General features: G+C 41.0%; 1 protein-coding gene across 2 annotated transcripts; it reads right to left on the reverse strand.

Moving 5' to 3' along the window:
- Positions 1-132: 132 nt before the first annotated feature.
- SFT2D1 (SFT2 domain containing 1) lies at positions 133-19,052 on the reverse strand. 2 transcript variants are annotated; one of them, XM_015818338.1, is made up of 8 exons: positions 18,879-19,052; positions 8,032-8,118; positions 5,155-5,237; positions 4,645-4,726; positions 3,672-3,707; positions 3,258-3,316; positions 1,357-1,386; positions 133-580 (listed from the first exon to the last, which is right to left on the reverse strand). In XM_015818338.1, exons 1-8 carry the CDS (start codon positions 18,939-18,941, stop codon positions 541-543), a joined length of 480 nt encoding a protein of 159 aa, XP_015673824.1. In that variant the 5' UTR covers positions 18,942-19,052; the 3' UTR covers positions 133-540. The 2 variants fall into 2 exon arrangements, with proteins under 2 accessions (XP_015673824.1, XP_015673816.1); XM_015818330.1 differs by lacking the exon at positions 18,879-19,052 and adding an exon at positions 15,906-16,079.
- Positions 19,053-20,359: the final 1,307 nt, after the last annotated feature.

A 20,359-nucleotide genomic window follows, 5' to 3' on the forward strand; every position in this document is an offset into this window, starting at 1 on the left:
TTTAAAATAAAGGAATAACACAAAGTTCCTGAATTTGGAAAGCACGTTTCTTATATAGTCTCATTTTTCCCCATGCTATCCATTGTTAATCATTTCTGAAGAGGCCCAGTAGCTATAACATAGTGTAATTCTTCATTTTACAATTTGCAGTTTAATAGGACTTTGGAAAATAAAACAAATAATAGAGGAATTGGAAAGATAAATATAAAAAATAAGGAACATGTATTTACATGCATTTTACCTGAAACTCAACGATCATATAATTTTAAGATTAAATCATGTTAGCAGACTTTCACCCAACAATTTTAAGACCATTGAGTGAGTAAAAAAAATATTTTTAGAACAAGCATGGATTGAGGGGTCTTGTGATGGTATAAATGCCCTGGTTTTGTACTTTTTTTTTTTTTAAGGTTCTTCTGCTAATACAATTTAATCGCCGTTGTGAAGAAGGCTGTCACTGTTTCAGGACCTGAACCATTTGGAGTAATCCTAGGAGAAATGATGTAGGTTTCCAAGCACTGGAAAAAGTTCTGCTTCTCTTTAACTTAGACAAGAAGTGAAGCATTTCAATATAGCATCCCTTTAAAAGAAAAAGAAAAATCACTATGTGCAAGCTTGTAGATATGATGCATTGATTTTTAAGGCTTTACCAAGTGGTATACAAATTAACTTCTAATTTAAAAAGCCTTCCCTTTCCCCATTCTTGATGCATGCAAAATGATACCGTTTCAGACAACCATTGTGCAATTATATAACCAAGCATTCATTTTTTAAAAAATCAACATTTTACAGCCATTGTAATGACGATTTTAATTTGCATTTGATTTCAAGTACATTAATTTTGTTCAAGCAATTTAACAAAATAAAATCAACTGAGGTCTGAAGCTTGGCAAGCCTCATACTGAAGACCAACGTGCTAGATACAGGTAGTCCTCGACTTACGACCACAACTGAGCTGAAAATTTCTGTTGCTAAGCAAGACATTCGTTAAGTGAGTTTTGCTCCATCTTACAATCTTTCTTCCCACAGTTGTTAAGTGAATCACCAGAGTCTTTAATAACCCAGTTTTTAAGCGAATCTGGCTTCCCTTTGACTTTGTTTATCAGAAGGTCACAAAAAGGGATCACATGACCCCGGAACACTGCAACTGTCATAAATATGAACCAGTTACCAAGCATTCAAATTCTGATTACATGACCATGGGGGTGCTGCAACGGTCATTAGTGTGAAAAACAGCCCTAAATCACTTTTTTCAAATCACTGTTGTAACTTGTAGTAAGTTGAGGACTACCTGTACCTGCCATTCAGAATACACCTGATTACCTCCAACATAATAAGATAACTGCACAAATTTACCTTGCATATGGGATGTATGACAGACTGTACCTAAGAGAGGAAGAAGAGACATTATATTTTAGCATCCTTTTGCAGCCGTCCACAGAGAAATCAGTCTACTACTGTAATAATTTCATATAATCAGCTACTCAGATTATACTTCAGAATAAAACAATAGATATGCCACTACAAGATTCCAAATTCTACCTTCCATTTCAGATTTTGCTCTAAACGTGTAGAAACTCAAAATAGTAAACAAATGTGATTGGTGCTATTGACTGATAAACGTCCTAGAAGGAAGGTTCAGTAAATACAGATTTTACTCTTCCCCCATCAATTAATTCAAAATTCAGTGTGCATATAAACAAGAAACTGAAGTTGCCCATCTGGGCCAGGGGACAGATCTTGTAAGTGATGGCATCCCTCAATAGGAACGTTTTCTCTTGAGGGTATGGAGAGCCCCTAGTCTACGAGCATTCAAAAAACAAGGCAAAGCAGCACTACTCCAGAGAGCATTTGGCCCTTCAGTTAAATGAAAAGTGACTGTGATGCATTAAGGTGGGGTTGTTGTTGTTTTTGTATTGATTTTTATTTTCTCCAAATGTTTCTAATGCATTATTTTGTGATTTCTTACAACCTGACCAATCCCATTTGGATTGGGATGGGGCTAGAAATATTGTAAAATGAATAATAATAAATACTGTTAATAAATAAATAAAGGATTGATCTATGGTCAATATCTGAAATGCCAAGTCTTTAAATTATGATCATGATTGGTTCATAATATGCTATCACATTTGTTTTGGCGGGTTTAATAAATATATCCTTTCCCAAAAGAAATACGAGCTATAGAGTTCTATGCACCAGCTAGAAATGGTAAGACACCCTGCTAAGCATGACATGTTCCAGAACATCCAACAACCCCTATGAAACTATGTACTGAAGAAACACATCAGTAAAGGAAAGAGTATCCTTTAATCATCTTCTTGTTAGTGAATTTCTGTTTATTTATTTGTTAAATTTATTTGCTGCCTATCCGGCCATAGGGCTACTCTGGGTGGCTTACAATATTACAGTGGAAAAAATGATTAAAAAATGTAAACCCAATAATTGCAAAACAATGAAACAATAAAAATAAGAGCTTTAGTGGCACAGTGATTAGAGTGCAATATTGCAGGCTAACTCACTGCTCACTGTCGAGTTCAATTCTGACCGACTTAAGGTTGACTCGGCCTTCCATCCATTTGAGGTTGGTAAAATGAGGACCCAGATTGTTGGGGGCAATAGGCTGGCTTGGTAAAGCGCTTAGATAGGGCTGAACTATGAAGCGGTATATGTCTAAGTGTTATTGCTAGTGCTAAAAATAAATAATGAAAGTATAACAATATGAATTAAAAGATGGGGGGGAGAGAGAAGGAAGCATGGGGGAGAAGTGGGGTCAGCTAATTAGTCCGGTAGCTACCTCCAGACTTTCTGGAGACTAATAAGATAAGATAAGATAACCTTTATTGTCATTTTTTTTACTGTGGGCACAATGGCACACCTCAAAAATGAAATTTAGTTGCCTACTCTCAAAGTGAAACACATACGTAACACACACCTAAACATACTATGAACAACATATGTATAGACCCCCATCCCTACATATACGTAGCAAATAAATATTAAATACTGTCCATCTTGAATATATAACGGAAGGAGGAAGCTTGAGAGTTCACAAGGTTAATGCTGTATGGAATAAAACTATGGCTGAATCCCAGAGTTCCCCAAAACAATTTGAAAAGCATTTAGTTCTAATAAGAATCCACAATGTTTCAAGTCACAATCACAAATCAAGTGACTACACTATTGGATTTGCATTGTTTGTAACAATAAAAGATTTGCATGACTAATAAACAATAAGAATTCAAAGAAAGCCTTACCAGGTCATTGCCAGAAACTGCAAAATGCAGAACAGCAGAGCTAACCCTTTCTTTTGCCACTAAGAAAGAGGAAAAGAACATGTGTTGAATTTGATAGTACTTTAAGAACAAAATGTGTTAACGTGGATCTTCTATTTCTGACTGAAAATTAAGCAAAGCAAGTGGCCACATAATTTCACTTTTCTATTAGAGGGAATAAGCAACAATATTAAGGTCACTCATGCATGCAAGACTTAAATGACAAAGTATCATTCAATCTACGCCTATTTAACAGAACAAAAAACTGGGCAGAATTTACATTTGTCTAATATCGTAAGCTAGACAAGGTAAATCTTAAATAAGACACTAACTACAGCATCCAAAGCAAGTAAATTCATGCTGAAATGCACAAAATGTTTGATGAATACTACTTACCCAAAATGCAGCAAATAATGTGAGGATCAAAGAAAGCTGCTCAAGACAAAACAGAAACCAGATCAGTGTGTATATACGTAGGACAGGGTTTGTACTACTGGTAGTCCTCGAGTTATGATTGCAGTTGGGATCAGAATTTCTGTTGCTAACTGATACAGTCATAAATGGTTAACATCCCACGACTGCATTGCTTAGCAATGGCAATCCCTGCAGTTTCCACTGCCCTTGTTAAGTGAGGATAGTGGGGCATTAAGTGAGCACCTCTTTGCAACTTCCTGCTGGCTTCCAACAAAGTCAGTGGGGAAGCTGGCAGGCATTTCCAAATCCCAGGCAGGTTGCAAGGAAGCCAGCAGGCAGGCAAGTGGCTTTGCTTGTGGGAAGCTGCCAGGGAAGGTCACAAATCATGATCATGTGACCGCAGGATGCTGCAACCATCATAAGTGCAAGCCAGTTGCCATCACATAACCACAGGTGTGCTAGAATGGCCAGAACTTCAAGGACCAATCATAACTATTGCTCATTCAACGCCATTGTAACCTTGAACATTTGCTGCGCCAGTGGTTGTTAACCACGTATTCCTGTATTGTCCTAGAACCTACAAAAGATTCACTGCAATTCTCAGAAACTTTTGCTGATCAGTAACTCTGTCTCATAATCCAGAGAAATTTCATGAAAGGACAAATATACCTCGTCCACAAAAGAATATCGCTTAACAAATCAAATAAGTCCAGTTATTCTGCTAATAAAAGCTAAAATAATAGAAGTGATAAACGCTTTCTAATTGTCAATATGCAACCAGAAGCATTGAGGGAGAGGGGACGAGAGGGCAAGTGACAAAACATGCAGTGCAGTCCACTGCTTAAGTATTTGAGTGCAACATTTTTTTATAATTTTGGTGTCATTGTATTTATGAATGGACGTCAATGTCTGGAACTTTATGTTTCTTTTCTGGATTTAAAACAAGCTAACTTACCAGCATAACAATTGTCACAATTAACCTTGTTGGTTCAAACATCTTTTTCAGCTGTTTCACTGGACCCATCAAGAAGCAAGTACTAGTTTGGAAAAAAAAAATCAGAATTTTTTTTTTAATCTTCTCAGTCATAGCTGTTAGGGTCACCCAGTCCCTTTTTGCCCATATATGGTTATAATAATACATAGAATTCAATGTTTTTCCTTCATTCCACTCTATACAGCCTGTGTAGCTCTGGATAAAAATGATACAGAGAAAATTTTGAGTGTGTACTCAGGAGATGAGGAGGGGGAACTGTTCCCTACCATTATATGAGTTGAAATTGCATTCATTGGTTAAAACCTACAGCTGCGTCCTGTCTGCCGTTTTTTTTTTACATCTGGTAATTGTACAGAATAAATTTCAAAAGAGCTCAGTTGTATATACAGAGAATTATTTGCACTTTGCAAGTAATGTGGAAACACATAAATCTCATTAAAATAAAAAGAGAAGACTACAAAAAGACCATACCTGGCTAAAGCAGCAATATTTCCCAAGGTATAGAACACTGCAAAGAGTTTTATTCCATTTGGAAGCCAGAGCAATCCTGTCCCCTGCACATATACAATTTAAAAAGCCAACTGTGAGGAGGTCTATAGTTTTATCAAACCAAAAATCAAAGAGATATTATTAGAGCATTACACTTTTCTAACAACTGAACATTTCGGGGTCACCAGGAGCTGTTAAGTCTTACTGGGCAACAAATTAAACCAAACTTTATTGAAAAGAACTAAGAAAAATGTATGTGTTAAGTCCAATTTACAAAATACAGGCAATTTTCGACCACGACCACAATTGAGCACAAAATGTCCATCGATAAGCAAGGCAACGATTGAGTTTTGCCCAATTTTGCGGCCTTTCTTGTCACAGTTGTTAATTACTGCAGTTGTTAAATTAGTAACACAGCTAAGTGAATCAAGCTTCCCCATTGACTTTGCTTGTCAGGCGGTAGCAAAAGATGATCACATGACCCTGGGACACGGCAACCGCCATAAACACATGCCAGTTGCCAAGTGACTGAATTCTGATCACATAGCCATGGGCATCCTACAATGGTTGTGGGAAATGGTCATAAATTACTTTTTTCAGTGCTGTTGTAAATTCAAATGGTCACTAAATGAATGATTTTAAGTCAGAACTACCTGTACATGCAAATTGTTCTCACTGTAATTCATGATCTTGGAAGAGAGATGGCTTTCAATAGATCTGAAATTTCGAAGAATGCCCTTATGTATAGAAACAGGAATATTGTAGAGAACAAGGTTTCTAACATATCCAAAATCAATTAAATCTTAATGTCTAACTGAAGTTGATTCCTATGTCTTAAAGATAACCTGAATCCTGAAGCAAAGTCCTCTACTCCTTTGTCCCTGGACCTCTGTCAACCTCTGGGGATAATTCCAGCCATTAATCAGAGCTGTTAGCTTAAAGTACACCCAAACTCAAGCACTGTTATCTTCTTCTCTGCTTCCCCAGAGTTTGCTTTAGTTGTAAAAAACCCAAAGCTTTTTCCAGCTGCAGGAAGAGCAGGAACATTGGCCTTTGGTTAATGGCACAGAAGTCAGCCTCCCCCAATGTTGCATCTGATTGAGATGAAGGAATATGTAGCCAAACGTACAAACTCTTTGGCCTTTAGAATGGATGACCAACATTGCATAAACCCAAACTGAAGCAAGAATAAATACAAAACGAAGAACAGTCACTGCACGGTAGATTAAAATGAAGAAAGCAGCACCACAGTTCTGAAACAATCTGTTATCCAGTATTATATGAAATACTAATAGGAAGTGATCAAAGCAGTTTCTGTATGTACCATGTTTTCCCGAAAATAAGACCTACCCCCAAAATAAGCCCTAGCTTGATTTTTACACATGCGCCCAATATAAGCCCTATCCCCAAAATAAGCTCTACTTAAGACCCCGCCCACTCCACTACACCTGGTTGCACGAGGTGGAGCGAGGCACACGGATAAAAATCAACAGGACGGGAATGGAGGGATGGAGCTGCCCCATGCACCCCACACCCACTTATCTTAAGACAGTTGCAGCCAGGCCTCCCACACCCCGATACCTGTCTCGCTGGCTTACTTCTGCGGCTGCTCGCCGTTGCTTATGCGCATTGGCCCCAGCCTCCATTTTGCCGTGAGAGGCCTTCCAGAAAAACCTCTGCAGCTGAGAAACGAGCTTCGGATTGATGTGCATGGTGCCTCTGATGGCAGAACGGAAGCCGAGGGGGGGGGCACTGCACACGTCAATCCAGAGCTCGTTTCTCAGCTGCAGAGGCCTTTCTGGAAGGCTTCTGACAGTGAAACGGAAGGCAGGGGGAACCGGACGTGCCAATCTGGAATTCTTTTCTCGGCTGCAGAGGCCTTTCCGGAAGGCCTCTGATGGCAAAATAAAAGCTGGCGGACACCGCACACATCAATCCAGAGCCCATTTCTTGGCTGCAAAGGCCTTTCTGGAAGGCCTCTGATGGCGAAACGGAAGCTGGAGGGCATCGCGTGTGTCAATCTGGAGCTCGTTTCGTGGCTGCAGAGGCCTTTCCGGAGGCCAGGGATGACATGTACAAGTGGTGGCAAGCAGCCGCAGAAGTAGTGGGCCGGCGAGGCATACGTATCGGGGCATGGGAGGCCTGGCTGCGGCAGTCCTAAGGTAAGTGGGTAAGACATCACCTGAAAATAAGAGCTGGTGCCTCTTTTGGAGGCAAAATAAATATAAGGCCGGGTCTTATTTTTGGGGAAACACGGTAGATATGGCTTGACTGATGAAATCCCGGTATCAACTAGCATTTTTTCTGACAGCCTTGAAAGCTTTCTCTTGATGACTTACAAAGATGGCACTAGTGAACAGTTAGGTTTGCTGCAGATAATTTTTTTTAGGAATTATTTGAGCTACAGTATATATACTAAAATTATATATATATAAAAGGAAAAAAATATTGTCTCTGTAACTCTTGCATCTGCTTTCCCTAACCCAGTGCTCTTCAAACATAACTGGGCTATAATCTCTGACACCCCCAAGTCACCATAAATAGCAGTATGGAAGATTGAATTTGTGAACCAATACATGTAGAGACCTGGAAGGCTGCCCTATAAGGTTACACATCTACTCTTCTGACTGCTTTTTGCTTAAATGACATCCTGTATGTAGAAAATCTGCATCCCAGGAGAAGCTAGTATTTCGATATGGTAAAGTATTAGAGGCTGCACTATGTACTTTTTCCTAAGGTATTGACTAATCATTCTATACCAACTCCATATATCAATACAACATTAGCCCAAGAACAGAGATGAATATTAAAACATATAAAGAGAATTTTTTTTCTGTGTTTCATGAAATATTTACTTACAAGGAGAGAACACAAAACGCCGCATACAAAACATATTGCAAACCATTTCACTCGAGTACTAAAACTCAGGGATGATGCATCAAGGACCTATGGGTGAAGAAATAAATAAATCAGATTTTAATAGTAGGACAGAAATCTTTACTAATAAAACATCTTTAACAATGCAAACCTCAAAATGCTCAAATAAATAACAGGTACTTGCTCTTAAAGCCACAAGTATTCTTCCATTTCACAAATTGATTTAAAAAATATACAATTTATATGTAAATATTTATTAATTTTTCCAAAGACAAGCTTGCATGCTCACTTTAAATTAAATACTTAAAAAATTAAATGTAGACTTGCATCACAGAATGAATCCTGGCAGACTAACACCTTAATTATGTAAAATAAATGAAGTAATCAAAACAACCAATAGAGATAATATATTTCTATTTTATTTACTACAGTATGATAAACAAAATACAGACTAGCAGAATTAGAACGTTACTTATTGGTGATAAAAGTGCTTTTTTCACATTTCTGTTTCTAAAAGTGATTCATTAGAAACATTAGGAATAAAATGGATGACAACATAATATTTAGGCAGGTACCACTTTCAAACATGTAACTTGTTTTTCAAATAATATGTCTTTTAAAATACTAAAAATGCGAATCCTGGGCATTATGTTAACAAATAAAAGAAAAAATGAACACCAGGATATAATAAACTAGCCTGTTTAATGTAAACAAGCCTGTGGTTAAAAAGAGTCACTAAGCTTTCGTCCGGCCAAAAACTGCCGGCGTCATCAGAGTTAGAATAGAAGGAGATCGGGAAGGCAGCTCATATAGCCTCCTGCTCATATAGCCTCCTGCTATCTAACTCTGAGTCCTGAGTCCTACGGGAGAAGGGCGGGGTATAAATTTAATAAAATAAATAAATAAATAAAAATAAACTCTGATGACGCCGGCAGTTTTTGGCCGGACGAAAGCTTAGTGACTCTTTTTAACCACAGGCTTGTTTATATTAAACAGGCTGGTTTATTATATCCTGGTGTTTGTTTTTTCTTTTATTTGTTAATATGTATGTATGTATGTATGTATGTATGTATGTATGTATGTATGTATATATGTGTCTTTTAAAATACTAAAATACATATTATTTGTTAATATGTATATATGATGTATATATGTATATATCCAAATTTCTTTTTCTGACAAAGAGTAAAGAATTAAATCGGGAGACTAAGATGGCCATTTCTAGCTTGTTCTGCTTTCATCAGTTAGCCATACCCTTTATGGGATTCGAACCTGGGCAGTTTTACATACTAGGCAGTGATTTAACCACCAAGCCACAGGCTCTCCTCCCCTCTTTGCCAGCTGAGTCAAGGGAGTATATACAGGAAGTTTCTCAGACAGACCGGTTTGTCTGAGAAACTTCCTATATGTATATATGTATATATCCCAATCAAGTTATTCACTGTATACATAAAATACTAATCAGAACAAAAATCTAATTCCATTATTAAATTATAAGTGCAAACGGTCAAAAACTTTTTTACCTCACTTTTATTGAATATATGGGAATATCATTAGTTGAGTGAATACATTGTACTGTTATTATCATTTAGAGACTACAAAATCTCTATTTTTTATTACAAAGTAATAAAAAGTAATTAAATTAATCAAACAATAACCAAATTAATATTGAATCAAGGCCCAAATGCCTTTCAGTCAAGTTCTGCTTAGAGCAACCTCTGGAAAGCAGTCAGAGCTGGAGCCAACTAAATGTCCACTGAGAGGTGTTCCAAAGGACTTGTGCAACCACTGAAAAGCAACACCGCTTTGCCTTGGTCCCCTCACTGGTCATCATTAATAGTTTCTCCCGAGTAGGTCAAACCAGTCGAGTCATTACCAATGGGAGAATGCAGTCCTGCAATTAGAGGTGCAAAGCCATTCACTGCACCCAGAAGCTAGTTGGAAATCAGTGCAGGGCCCAAATATTGATTGAATATCATCCTTGGGCTCCTATATTCTCACTCAACTGCAACTTCTGAATGATCTTCAGAGCATGCAGTAGTCCTAGTGAGTGGTAATGAAGGCATAAGTTGCTTTAACAAGATCCTTCCACTTGATAGGTTCAACAACTGGTATAGTAGCTTAAGCTGGAAACCCACTCCATCCCTAGCCATGGCCCCCACCTGCTGTTTCACAGGAGCTGTGAGTTCAGAGGAACCTTCAAGTTGAAGACCTACTCCTTCCAGATAATGCCATGACAATCAAGAAACGTCACTGGAGCAGACAGAGAATCCTGATGGGCCAATAACAACTTCACCTTAATAAAATTTATTGACACCCACTCTCTCCCATTCAGAACTTCACAACCTCCAGGCATCGGAGGGGATTCAAAAGCACCATTAGTCTAGCCTGAGGTAGCAATGTAAAACTGAGTATCAAACCTCTGGACAACCTCCCATTGGCTTCATGTAAATGTAAAAGAACCATCTTTTGTATGCCAAAAGATGTAGCAATTAAACTGATCTCTCCTGCTCTCCTCATGCCCAAATAGAACCATTCTCCAAGGCAGGGGTTGCCAACCTTTCTGGGTCGGAGGCCTGATGAGAAAGGGAGGGACAGGCACCTTTACGTGCGCATGCGCACACATGCAAATGTGGCTGCGTGTGCACGAACAGGGCCGTGAGTATGCACGCTCCGCAAATGGGGCTGCTTGCCTAGCGCCAGCAAGAGGCTCACTGCTTGCCTAGTGCCGGTGTGAGACTCACAGCTCAGCTAGCGTCGGCGCAAGCATAGGGTGAGCATGCACACATGGCCAGCGTGCACTGGCCAGCCACTCACATGGCCCGATGGCCAAGAGGCCACGGCCCGGTAGTAGAGCCGCAGCCCATAGGTTGGGGACCTCTGCTCTAAAGAAGGAGCATAACTTGTAATACAATTAACCCAATCCCTAAAAGCAGTTCAGAAGGAAATAATGATCTATAGTAATGAAGGCAATAGAGAGAATTAAAAGGATCAAACTGACACACTTCCACTAGCAGATCCTAACAAAGATTATTTATGCAATCAATGCCAATTTTTTTCAAGAGTCCAGAATTTTCCATAAGCAAGTTTTAAAAATTACAAGGCAGTACAGATTTGTGTTCATTTCCATTTATTTGTTTGGGTCTTAATAAATAGTTATATGTGCACATAGAAAGAATCCTATTACAATTTAACTATCACACAAAGAAAACAATTAAACAATTAAAATCAAGAACCAATTAGGTGGGTGCAATTAATATACCGTAACCTTCACAGTGATTTGCAAGGTGGCAATTCCTAAAGCCAGATCTTAATGTTCAAGAAGACAGTCCACACAAGCACACATATACATACAATTTTCAAAATTGTCACAGTAACTAAAGGTAAATGATTAGAAATGATTCCCCTTATTCACAGTAATGAATGGGAAAGTTTCAAACCGTAATAGTATAAAGCTTACCTTTTCCAGTCCAAATCTTTATCCTTATATAGGCAGCACAGAGAAAAGAATATTAAAAATTTAACAAGCGTATATGTAGGAAAGCTATTCTTCCCTGAATAAGATCTACACATTCCTAAATATTTAAAGGTATTTAGATATTTAATTTCTAAATAAATTTAAATAAAATAAATAAATCTAAAGAAATTTGTTCACCTTAAATGCATCAAACAATGAAAAATCAGGAGAGCCTGAACTGAGGAAAGAAATCATATTTACTTAATTGCAGGAGGGAACTTAATTGCTACAACATGGTTTGGAGTACTTTGGGATCCAATACTAAAAATGGTCAGCTTCTGGACTCACATGACATCCTGAAGTTCAAGAATGTCCTAGTTAAACATATTGTGCAGACGAAACTAACAAAAAACACTATGTGGTTGCTGTGAAAAAAAGATACACCCATGCTGGGATAATTAAGAAAGAATTGAAAACAAAACTTCTATTATCAAAGTGTGTCTGTATAAATTTTTCTTGCAATCACACATTTGGAATATTATGCTGTATGAAAGTTCTGGTCATAGCAACTCTAGAGTAACATTGCAGAATGTTAAAAAGAGACAGAAAAGAGGAAAGCAGTGATGGAAGTAGAACAGCTCCACGAAGAAAAATTAAAACTGAACCAGCTTAAAAAAATAAAAGAGAGGCATGACAGAAATGTATAAAATATTTATGATATGAAGAACTCCCCCCCCCACTTCACAGTATTGGCCCTCAGGGTCTTCCAGTACAATTAAATGATGGCAATTAGGAAAGATAAATGGAAGTACTTTGCATTGCACTTAAAACTAAAGGTCTCAGGGTCATGAGATATACTGATAACACCTATGGAGGGCAAGACTTTTAACTGATATAAAATATCTATCAATATGAATTACTGAGGAATGTGAATATCAAGTTACTATTGCCCTCATGTCCTATTTGTGGGCTTTGGGTTTTTGAAGATGATGGTTCCAAATGAATTATTTTTTATGTTTACATTATGCTTTTTTCCCATGATACTTAATTCTCCCATCAATGCATGTAAAGGGCTTAACAGTCTGGATCTCTCTGGTGGCATTTTTGAATATTTGAGTAATTTAATTCAATCAGCCCTGTTTAATTCTAGAGGGCTCTAGGGGGAAGAGGCAGCTCATATTAAAGTTACTAATTCTTGGTAAACACCATGGCATCATCTATATTACTTATACCAGTGATGGCGAACCTTTTAGAGACCAAGTGCCCAAACTGCAACCCAAAACTTACTTATGCATCGTCGAGTGCCGGGTGGGTGTGGCCCATTGGGTGGGCGTGGTTGCGGTGGTAACGGCAGACTGGGTGGGACTAAAAAGTTCAATCAATCAATTCCAACTTTGCACGAGAAGTTGAAATTGACTGAACCTTTTTTCTTTTTTGCACACGGTGGCGGAGGCCTAAAGCGAAAAGGTTTTATAAAACCCAGCTGAATGCCTAGGACTGGGGCGACGGCGCGTGTGTCCACAGAGAGGGCTCTGAGTGCCGCCTCTGGCACCTGTGCCATAGGTTTGCCACCACTGCTCTAGGGGGAAGAGGCAGCTCATATTAAAGTTACTAATTCTTAGTAAACACCATGGCATCCTTTATATTACTTATACTTTAATTCAGAAATAGACAGAAAAGCAGGAGGGAGCTTGCTTCTAGGAAAAGATGTTGGATGTTGACAGGTGGCAGGGAAAAATGTCATTTGAAGCTGTCCTTATCTTCAAAAGGGGAAAAAAAACTACAGATCCAATAAGGTTGGCAATGGACAAAACTGTGGAATAAATTAAGCAATCAATTTGTGAGGGTTTTTTTTAGAAAGCAATACATGACAGGAAGAAGCATTAATTTATCAAAAATAAATTATGCTAGTTCACTTGATCTCCATTTTTGATAAATAGTTGATCACAGCAATGCAATGGATACGGTACACTTTGTATTCAACAAAGATCTGAAAAATTTCTCATGGAGTTTCCATAGAGAAAGTATCAAAATGTGGGCTGGGCCATGCTATCTTTTTACCCCATTCAGCTGTGCCTGATTCTCAGAGATTGTCTGGACAAGTCCCTGCAACTTTCTTGGCAAGGTTTTTGAGAAGCGGTTTTCCCTTGACTCCCTAACACACGGGTGTCAAACTTGCCGCGTCACGTGACGTGTTGCGACTTTTTTTGCATTGCCGGAGCTGAGCTGGGTGCGGCTTCCGTATGATGCAACCGGCCCATGGGCCGACTGTTTGACACCCCTGCCCTAAGACTAAGAAAAAGCAATTAGCCCAACATTGCCCAGATGGCTTTGTGTCCACACAAGGAATAAAACTCACAGTCTTCTGGTTTCTAGCCTGATGTGTTAACAACTCCACCAGATTGGCTCTCTCTGTTATCTTTAGGTGGGTACAAAGCTAGTTGAACAATCATACCCATTAAGTGCTTCTGAATGGCTTGCATTGATCTGGAAGTGGTGAGTGGCATACTGCAGGGTAATAATCTGTGCAATATCGAAGTGCATATATTGTGGGGAACTACGTCAGGCAGCAGCACATGGGCAATGGATAGATCAAAAGATGAACATGAACCAGCAGTGTCATACAGTTGCAAAAATGCAATCCATATCTACATTAAATAAGTACAATGGCAAGACCAAGACAAGTCATTGTTCCTCTATTTGTGATGGTCATGTTGCACTTAGAGCATTCCATCAAGCTCTGGATACTGTATTTAGGAAAAATGATAGTAAACAGCTACGCATCCAGGAGATGACAGTGTAGATCAGTGGTGGGATTCGGCAGAACTGGTAGCTAATTTTTTATTGCTCAGGCCCAGAATGGACTTCCGGAAGCGGCATCCACACAGAGAACCAGTTGTTCACATATTTGAATCCCACCACTGGTCCAGATGATAAAGGGCCTGAACGGAAAGCTTACCAGAAATGGTTGGGAGCATTTGGTACTTTTAGCCAGAAGAAGAGAAACATCTAATGAAACCTGACAGTTAACTTCAGGTATTGAAAGAACATGTGAAATATGAGTAGCATTGTTCAGCATTGTCCCAGATACCAGGACAAGTCATAATTAATTTACATTACAAGGAAGTATATTTCATTTCAATATGAGAAAAAAATTCTGACCAAAACAGCTGTTCTACAATAGAACAGATTGTCTTGTGATTAAACAGTAGGCTGGATAGAGAGCTATCAAAAGCTGTATTGAACTTTCTGAAGCATTTCATTTCAGCTCCATATATCACAACAGAAACTCATCAACAGCTTCTGACAACAGCTTTCCAAGGTTTCTGAAGGCGGCCTTTCCCAAATATGCTTGGGAGGCATAAAATCTGATACGCCCTGAAGCCAAAGCAGAGATTTACCATTCTGCTTACTGCCTTCTCAACAGAATCAACCCACATGACAAAAACCTGATAACCCACTCACCACCGCCTGTATCTGTCATAATGGGAAAAAACATTTTTGAAAATAAACATAAAAGCTGTTATAATTTACAGATCTCTCCCTCTGCCATCTAAATAATACAAGTTCTTATTTTCATTCAGCAGGCAATAACTTCCCTCCGACTCAGTTTTAATCAAACTCCTTATTGCTTTTTGTTCCTTGCTGGCATCCAGACTGGTAAAAGCAGTTGTGTGTGTGTGTGGGGGGGAGGAGTGGAGAGAAAGAGGGAGAGACACTTTATCCAGCTAATTCAGAGTAGCCTATTAGATTGACATTTCATAGCCTAGCGCAGGAGTCTTCGAACTTGGCCCTTTTATGACTTCTGGACTTCAACTCCCAGAATTCCTCAGCCAGGCACGCTGGCTGAGGAATTCTGGGAGTTGAAGTCCACAAGTCATAAAAGGGCTAAGCTTGAAGACCCCTGGCCTAGCGTTTCCCCTAGTGTACAAATACCATAGTCCGCGCTGAAAGGACCCCGCCGGCAGGGAATGATGGAGCCTATGATCCAGGGAATCTAGAGGAGGCCAGTCTGGCTAGAGGACAGACTTCATGCTGCGGTACCATCTGTATTTCCCAGAAGCCATCCGCCATTGGCTTTTGCAAGTTGCTTGCTCTCTAGTAATGCTACACAGGAATGCAACGCTGCGTTAGTCTTGAGCAGGGGTAGTCAACCTTGGCTCTTTTATGACTCGTGGACTTCAACTCCCAGAATTCCTGAGCCAGCTGTGCTGGCTCAGGAATTCTGGGAGTTGAAGTCCACGAGTCATAAAAGAGCCAAGGTTGACTACCCCTGGTCTTGAGGAAGCGATGCATCCCGCCAGGGCGGCCCGAAAACCCGGCCAGAATCCCCGGAGCTAAAGCGGGAAACGCGAAGGGACTCTCTCTCGCCTTCCCCACCCTCCCCCCCAAGCCACACCTGCGATGTCAGGCCCTGCTCCTCGTCGTCCTCTCCTCTCAGCACCCGCCGCAGCTTCTCCATCGCCACGACAGCCCCCTCCGCGCCTCTGATCGCTTCGAAAAACAACCCCCCGACCCCGCCAAAGCCTGGGCGCTTCGGTTGGAACGGCTCCTCTTCCCTCTAAGGAAGCGTCAAGCCGGAAGCTGGGAGGACGGAACCGGAATTCAGGGGGCGGGGAGGGGCCTGGAAACCTCCCCTGTAGACTTCACTGGTTCGCCTTTGTTTCTAATTGCTCGCGAATGCCGTTTCTGGTTCCTCCCGGGATAACTGCTACCGGTAGTCCTGGCTCCCCGTAGATCAGTGTTTGTCAACCTTGACAATTTTAAGGCATGTGGACTTCAACTCCCAGAATTCCACAGCCAGCAATGCTGGCTGTGGAATTCTGGGAGTTGAAGTCCACATGCCTTAAAATGGTCAAGGTTGAGAAACACTGCCGTAGATGCTGTTGAATAGCGGCCTCCGAAGAGTTCTCAACGAGCAGGTGCTCTGAGGTTCTTTGTGATACAATCGGTGATTCCGAGGCCGCCCCTGTTCCAACATTTACGGTCCGCCACTGTCAATCCAGCTACCTGGCCAAAGTGATCCAAGCAAAAGTGTAACTGGCCGAGACAAGCTACGTTACCGAGCTTGAGCTGCTCTAGCAAGGTTGGGAACGAGGCTTGGAAGGTGCAGTTTGTCTGTCGGACGACCCAAACTATGTAACAAAAATGGGATTTCAATCCTGCTCGCTATTGATGGAGCAAAGGGCCATTCTCTTCCCTTTTTGTGATATATAAACACAGTACCTACTGTGTAAAAGAGTCGGTTACAACCTGGCGCCTAAAAATAAACAGGATAAACGATAGGACTGTCACAGAACAGGCAGAATGCAACAATAGATTATGTGCCAGCAAATCGTCGTCGACTCTGAGCAACCCTAGATTTTCCGCGTGAGCAACAATATAAGCTAAGCATAATTTCACAGAAAATCTCCTTTGACACTGCCCAATAATGCCCCATATTCAGAACCTCGCATTACCTTTATCTTTCACTAATTCACCTAATCTGTCATAAGCAGTGAAATCAATCACACATTTTCTTTTCTGTATGATTATGCATATTTCTAAATATAGAGACAGCCTGAAACCATTTATTTAAAACAGACTTTTTTCAAAATTACCCAACATTTACATTCCTTTTTCATACTGGCAGCTCAATGTCCCAATCAGTTTTCTCTATTGTCTCATCTTCTTTCTACCTAACCATTCATGTATCCCAGGGGTCTTCAAACTTCGCCCTTTTATGACTTGTGGACTTCAACTCCCAGAATTCCTCAGCCAGTTGCTGGCTGAGGAATTCTGGGAGTTGAAGTCCACAAGTCATAAAAGGGCAAAGTTTGAAGTCCTCTGATGAATCCTAACTGAATATTGTCACCCCTGCCCCCATCACATTCATTCAGAGCTTTGTATGGTTTTCCCCTACATTTCTCTGATTCTTTCATTCATTGCATTCTGGAACGTAATTTATATTAATCATCAACCCATGAATTCATATGCTCACATACAACACAACCTAGATCAACATTTCAGTCTTGACGTCTTAAACTTGCCAAGGTTATAGGTCACTGATTGCGGTAATACCAATTTCATAATTTCTGATTTTTACTTTTGTGCTTTTAAATCAATTTTTGACTCCTGGCATTTGCTGGTTCCTGCAGTTTTCTTGACTTTTCAAAAGTGGCTTGCCCAAGTATTCCCTAGATTTGGGAGACGGTGTCTGGCCAAATGTCACCCAATTAGCTTTTTTTGCCCATGATTGGACTAGAACTCATTGGCTCCCAGGTTTTTGTAGAAAGATAGAAAAGCCTTAGTCACACCCATTTCACGTGTAGCTTTCTTCACTGGGGAGATAGAGCTGGTCAGTCTGAGCATATTTTTGCTAATATTGCCACAAGTGCAGCCAAAGTACCAAGAACTTTATCCATACAGGAAAAAGATATATATGCAGCTTTGTGTGTTCTTTAAGACCCATTAGCATCAATAGGAGGAAACAAAAATCACATCATGGATGAACAGCTTTGTTTCAATAAATTAGTTTTCTATATTAAGGCCATTCCACAGCTATATAAAATCTGGAGGCAGTCACCATCACATATTGCTGTGCTTCCCAACATATAGAGAATAGTCTCAACNGGGGGGGGGGGGGGGAGAGGAGTGGAGAGAAAGACACTTTATCCAGCTAATTCAGAGTAGCCTACTAGATTGACATTTCATAGCCTAGCGCAGGAGTCTTCGAACTTGGCCCTTTTATGACTTCTGGACTTCAACTCCCAGAATTCCTCAGCCAGGCACGCTGGCTGAGGAATTCTGGGAGTTGAAGTCCACAAGTCATAAAAGGGCTAAGCTTGAAGACCCCTGGCCTACCGTTTCCCCGTGTACAAATACCATAGTCCGCACTGAAAGGACCCCGCCGGCAGGGAATGATGGAGCCTATGATCCAGGGAATCTAGAGGAGGCCAGTCTGGCTAGAGGACAGACTCCATGCTGCGGTACCATCCGTATTTCCCAGAAGCCATCCGCCATTGGCTTTTGCAAGTTGCTTGCTCTCTAGTCATGCTACACAGGAATGCAACGCTGCGTTAGTCTTGAGCAGGGGTAGTCAACCTTGGCTCTTTTATGACTCGTGGACTTCAACTCCCAGAATTCCTGAGCCAGCTGAGCCAGGAATTCTGGGAGTTGAAGTCCACGAGTCACAGCTGTGCTGTGCTCAGGAATTCTGGGAGTTGAAGTCCACGAGTCATAAAAGAGCCAAGGTTGACTACCCCTGGTCTTGAGGAAGCGATGCATCCCGCCAGGGCGGCCCGAAAACCCGGCCAGAATCCCCGGAGCTAAAGCGGGAAACGCGAAGGGACTCTCTCTCTCGCCTTCCCCACCGCCCCCCCCCAAGCCACACCTGCGATGTCAGGCCCTGCTCCTCGTCGTCCTCTCCTCTCAGCACCCGCCGCAGCTTCTCCATCGCCACGACAGCCCCCTCCGCGCCTCTGATCGCTTCGAAAAACAACCCCCCGACCCCGCCAAAGCCTGGGCGCTTCGGTTGGAACGGCTCCTCTTCCCTCTAAGGAAGCGTCAAGCCGGAAGCTGGGAGGACGGAACCGGAATTCAGGGGGCGGGGAGGGGCCTGGAAACCTCCCCTGTAGACTTCACTGGTTCGCCTTTGTTTCTAATTGCTCGCGAAAGCCGTTTCTGGTTCCTCCCGGGATAACTGCTACCGGTAGTCCTGGCTCCCCGTAGATCAGTGTTTCTCAACCTTGACAATTTTAAGGCATGTGGACTTCAACTCCCAGAATTCCACAGCCAGCAATGCTGGCTGTGGAATTCTGGGAGTTGAAGTCCACATGCCTTAAAATGGTCAAGGTTGAGAAACACTGCCGTAGATGCTGTTGAATAGTTCTCAACGAGCAGGTGCTCTGAGGTTCTTTGTGATACAATCGGTGTTTCCGAGGCCGCCCCTGCTCCAACATTTACGGTCCGCCACTGTCAATCCAGCTACCTGGCCAAAGTGATCCAAGCAAAAGTGTAACTGGCTTGAGACAAGCTACGTTACAGAGCTTGAGCTGCTCTAGCAAGGTTGGGAACGAGGCTTGGAAGGTGCAGTTTGTCTGTCGGACGACCCAAACTATGTAACAAAAATGGGATTTCAATCCTGCTCGCTATTGATGGAGCAAAGGGCCATTCTCTTCCCTTTTTGTGATATATAAACACAGTACCTACTGTGTAAAAGAGTCGGTTACAACCTGGCGCCTAAAAATAAACAGGATAAACGATAGGACTGTCACAGAACAGGCAGAATGCAACAATAGATTATGTGCCAGCAAATCGTCGTCGACTCTGAGCAACTCTAGATTTTCCGCGTGAGCAACAATATAAGCTAAGCATAATTTCACAGAAAATCTCCTTTGACACTGCCCAATAATGCCCCATATTCAGAACCTCGCATTACCTTTATCTTTCACTAATTCACCTAATCTGTCATAAGCAGTGAAATCAATCACACATTTTCTTTTCTGTATGATTATGTATATTTCTAAATATAGAGACAGCCTGAAACCATTTATTTAAAACAGACTTTTTTCAAAATTACCCAACATTTACATTCCTTTTTCATACTGGCAGCTCAAGGTCCCAATCAGTTTTCTCTATTGTCTCATCTTGTTTCTACCTATCCATTCATGTATCCCAGGGGTCTTCAAACTTCGCCCTTTTATGATTTGTGGACTTCAACTCCCAGAATTCCTCAGCCAGTTGCTGGCTGAGGAATTCTGGGAGTTGAAGTCCACAAGTCATAAAAGGGCAAAGTTTGAAGTCCCCTGATGAATCCTAACTGAATAGTGTCACCCCTGCCCCCATCACATTCATTCAGAGCTTTGTATGGTT

This window comes from Protobothrops mucrosquamatus, unplaced genomic scaffold, assembly GCF_001527695.2.
Source record: "Protobothrops mucrosquamatus isolate PMUCROS unplaced genomic scaffold, P.Mucros_1.0 scaffold_135, whole genome shotgun sequence".
NCBI classification, from domain to species: domain Eukaryota; kingdom Metazoa; phylum Chordata; class Lepidosauria; order Squamata; family Viperidae; genus Protobothrops; species Protobothrops mucrosquamatus.

Bases quoted from the DNA above. Each gene is read 5' to 3' on its own strand.
- SFT2D1 (XM_015818338.1), bottom strand. From the start codon at position 18,941: ATGGAGAAGCTGCGGCGGGTGCTGAGAGGAGAGGACGACGAGGAGCAG. The intron at 4,727-5,154 runs GTATGGTCTTTT...TTTCCAAACTAG, and splicing joins AATATTGCTGCTTTAGCCAG to TACTTGCTTCTTGATGGGTC. The intron at 3,317-3,671 runs GTAAGTAGTATT...CCTCTTTCTTAG, and splicing joins CATTATTTGCTGCATTTTGG to TGGCAAAAGAAAGGGTTAGC.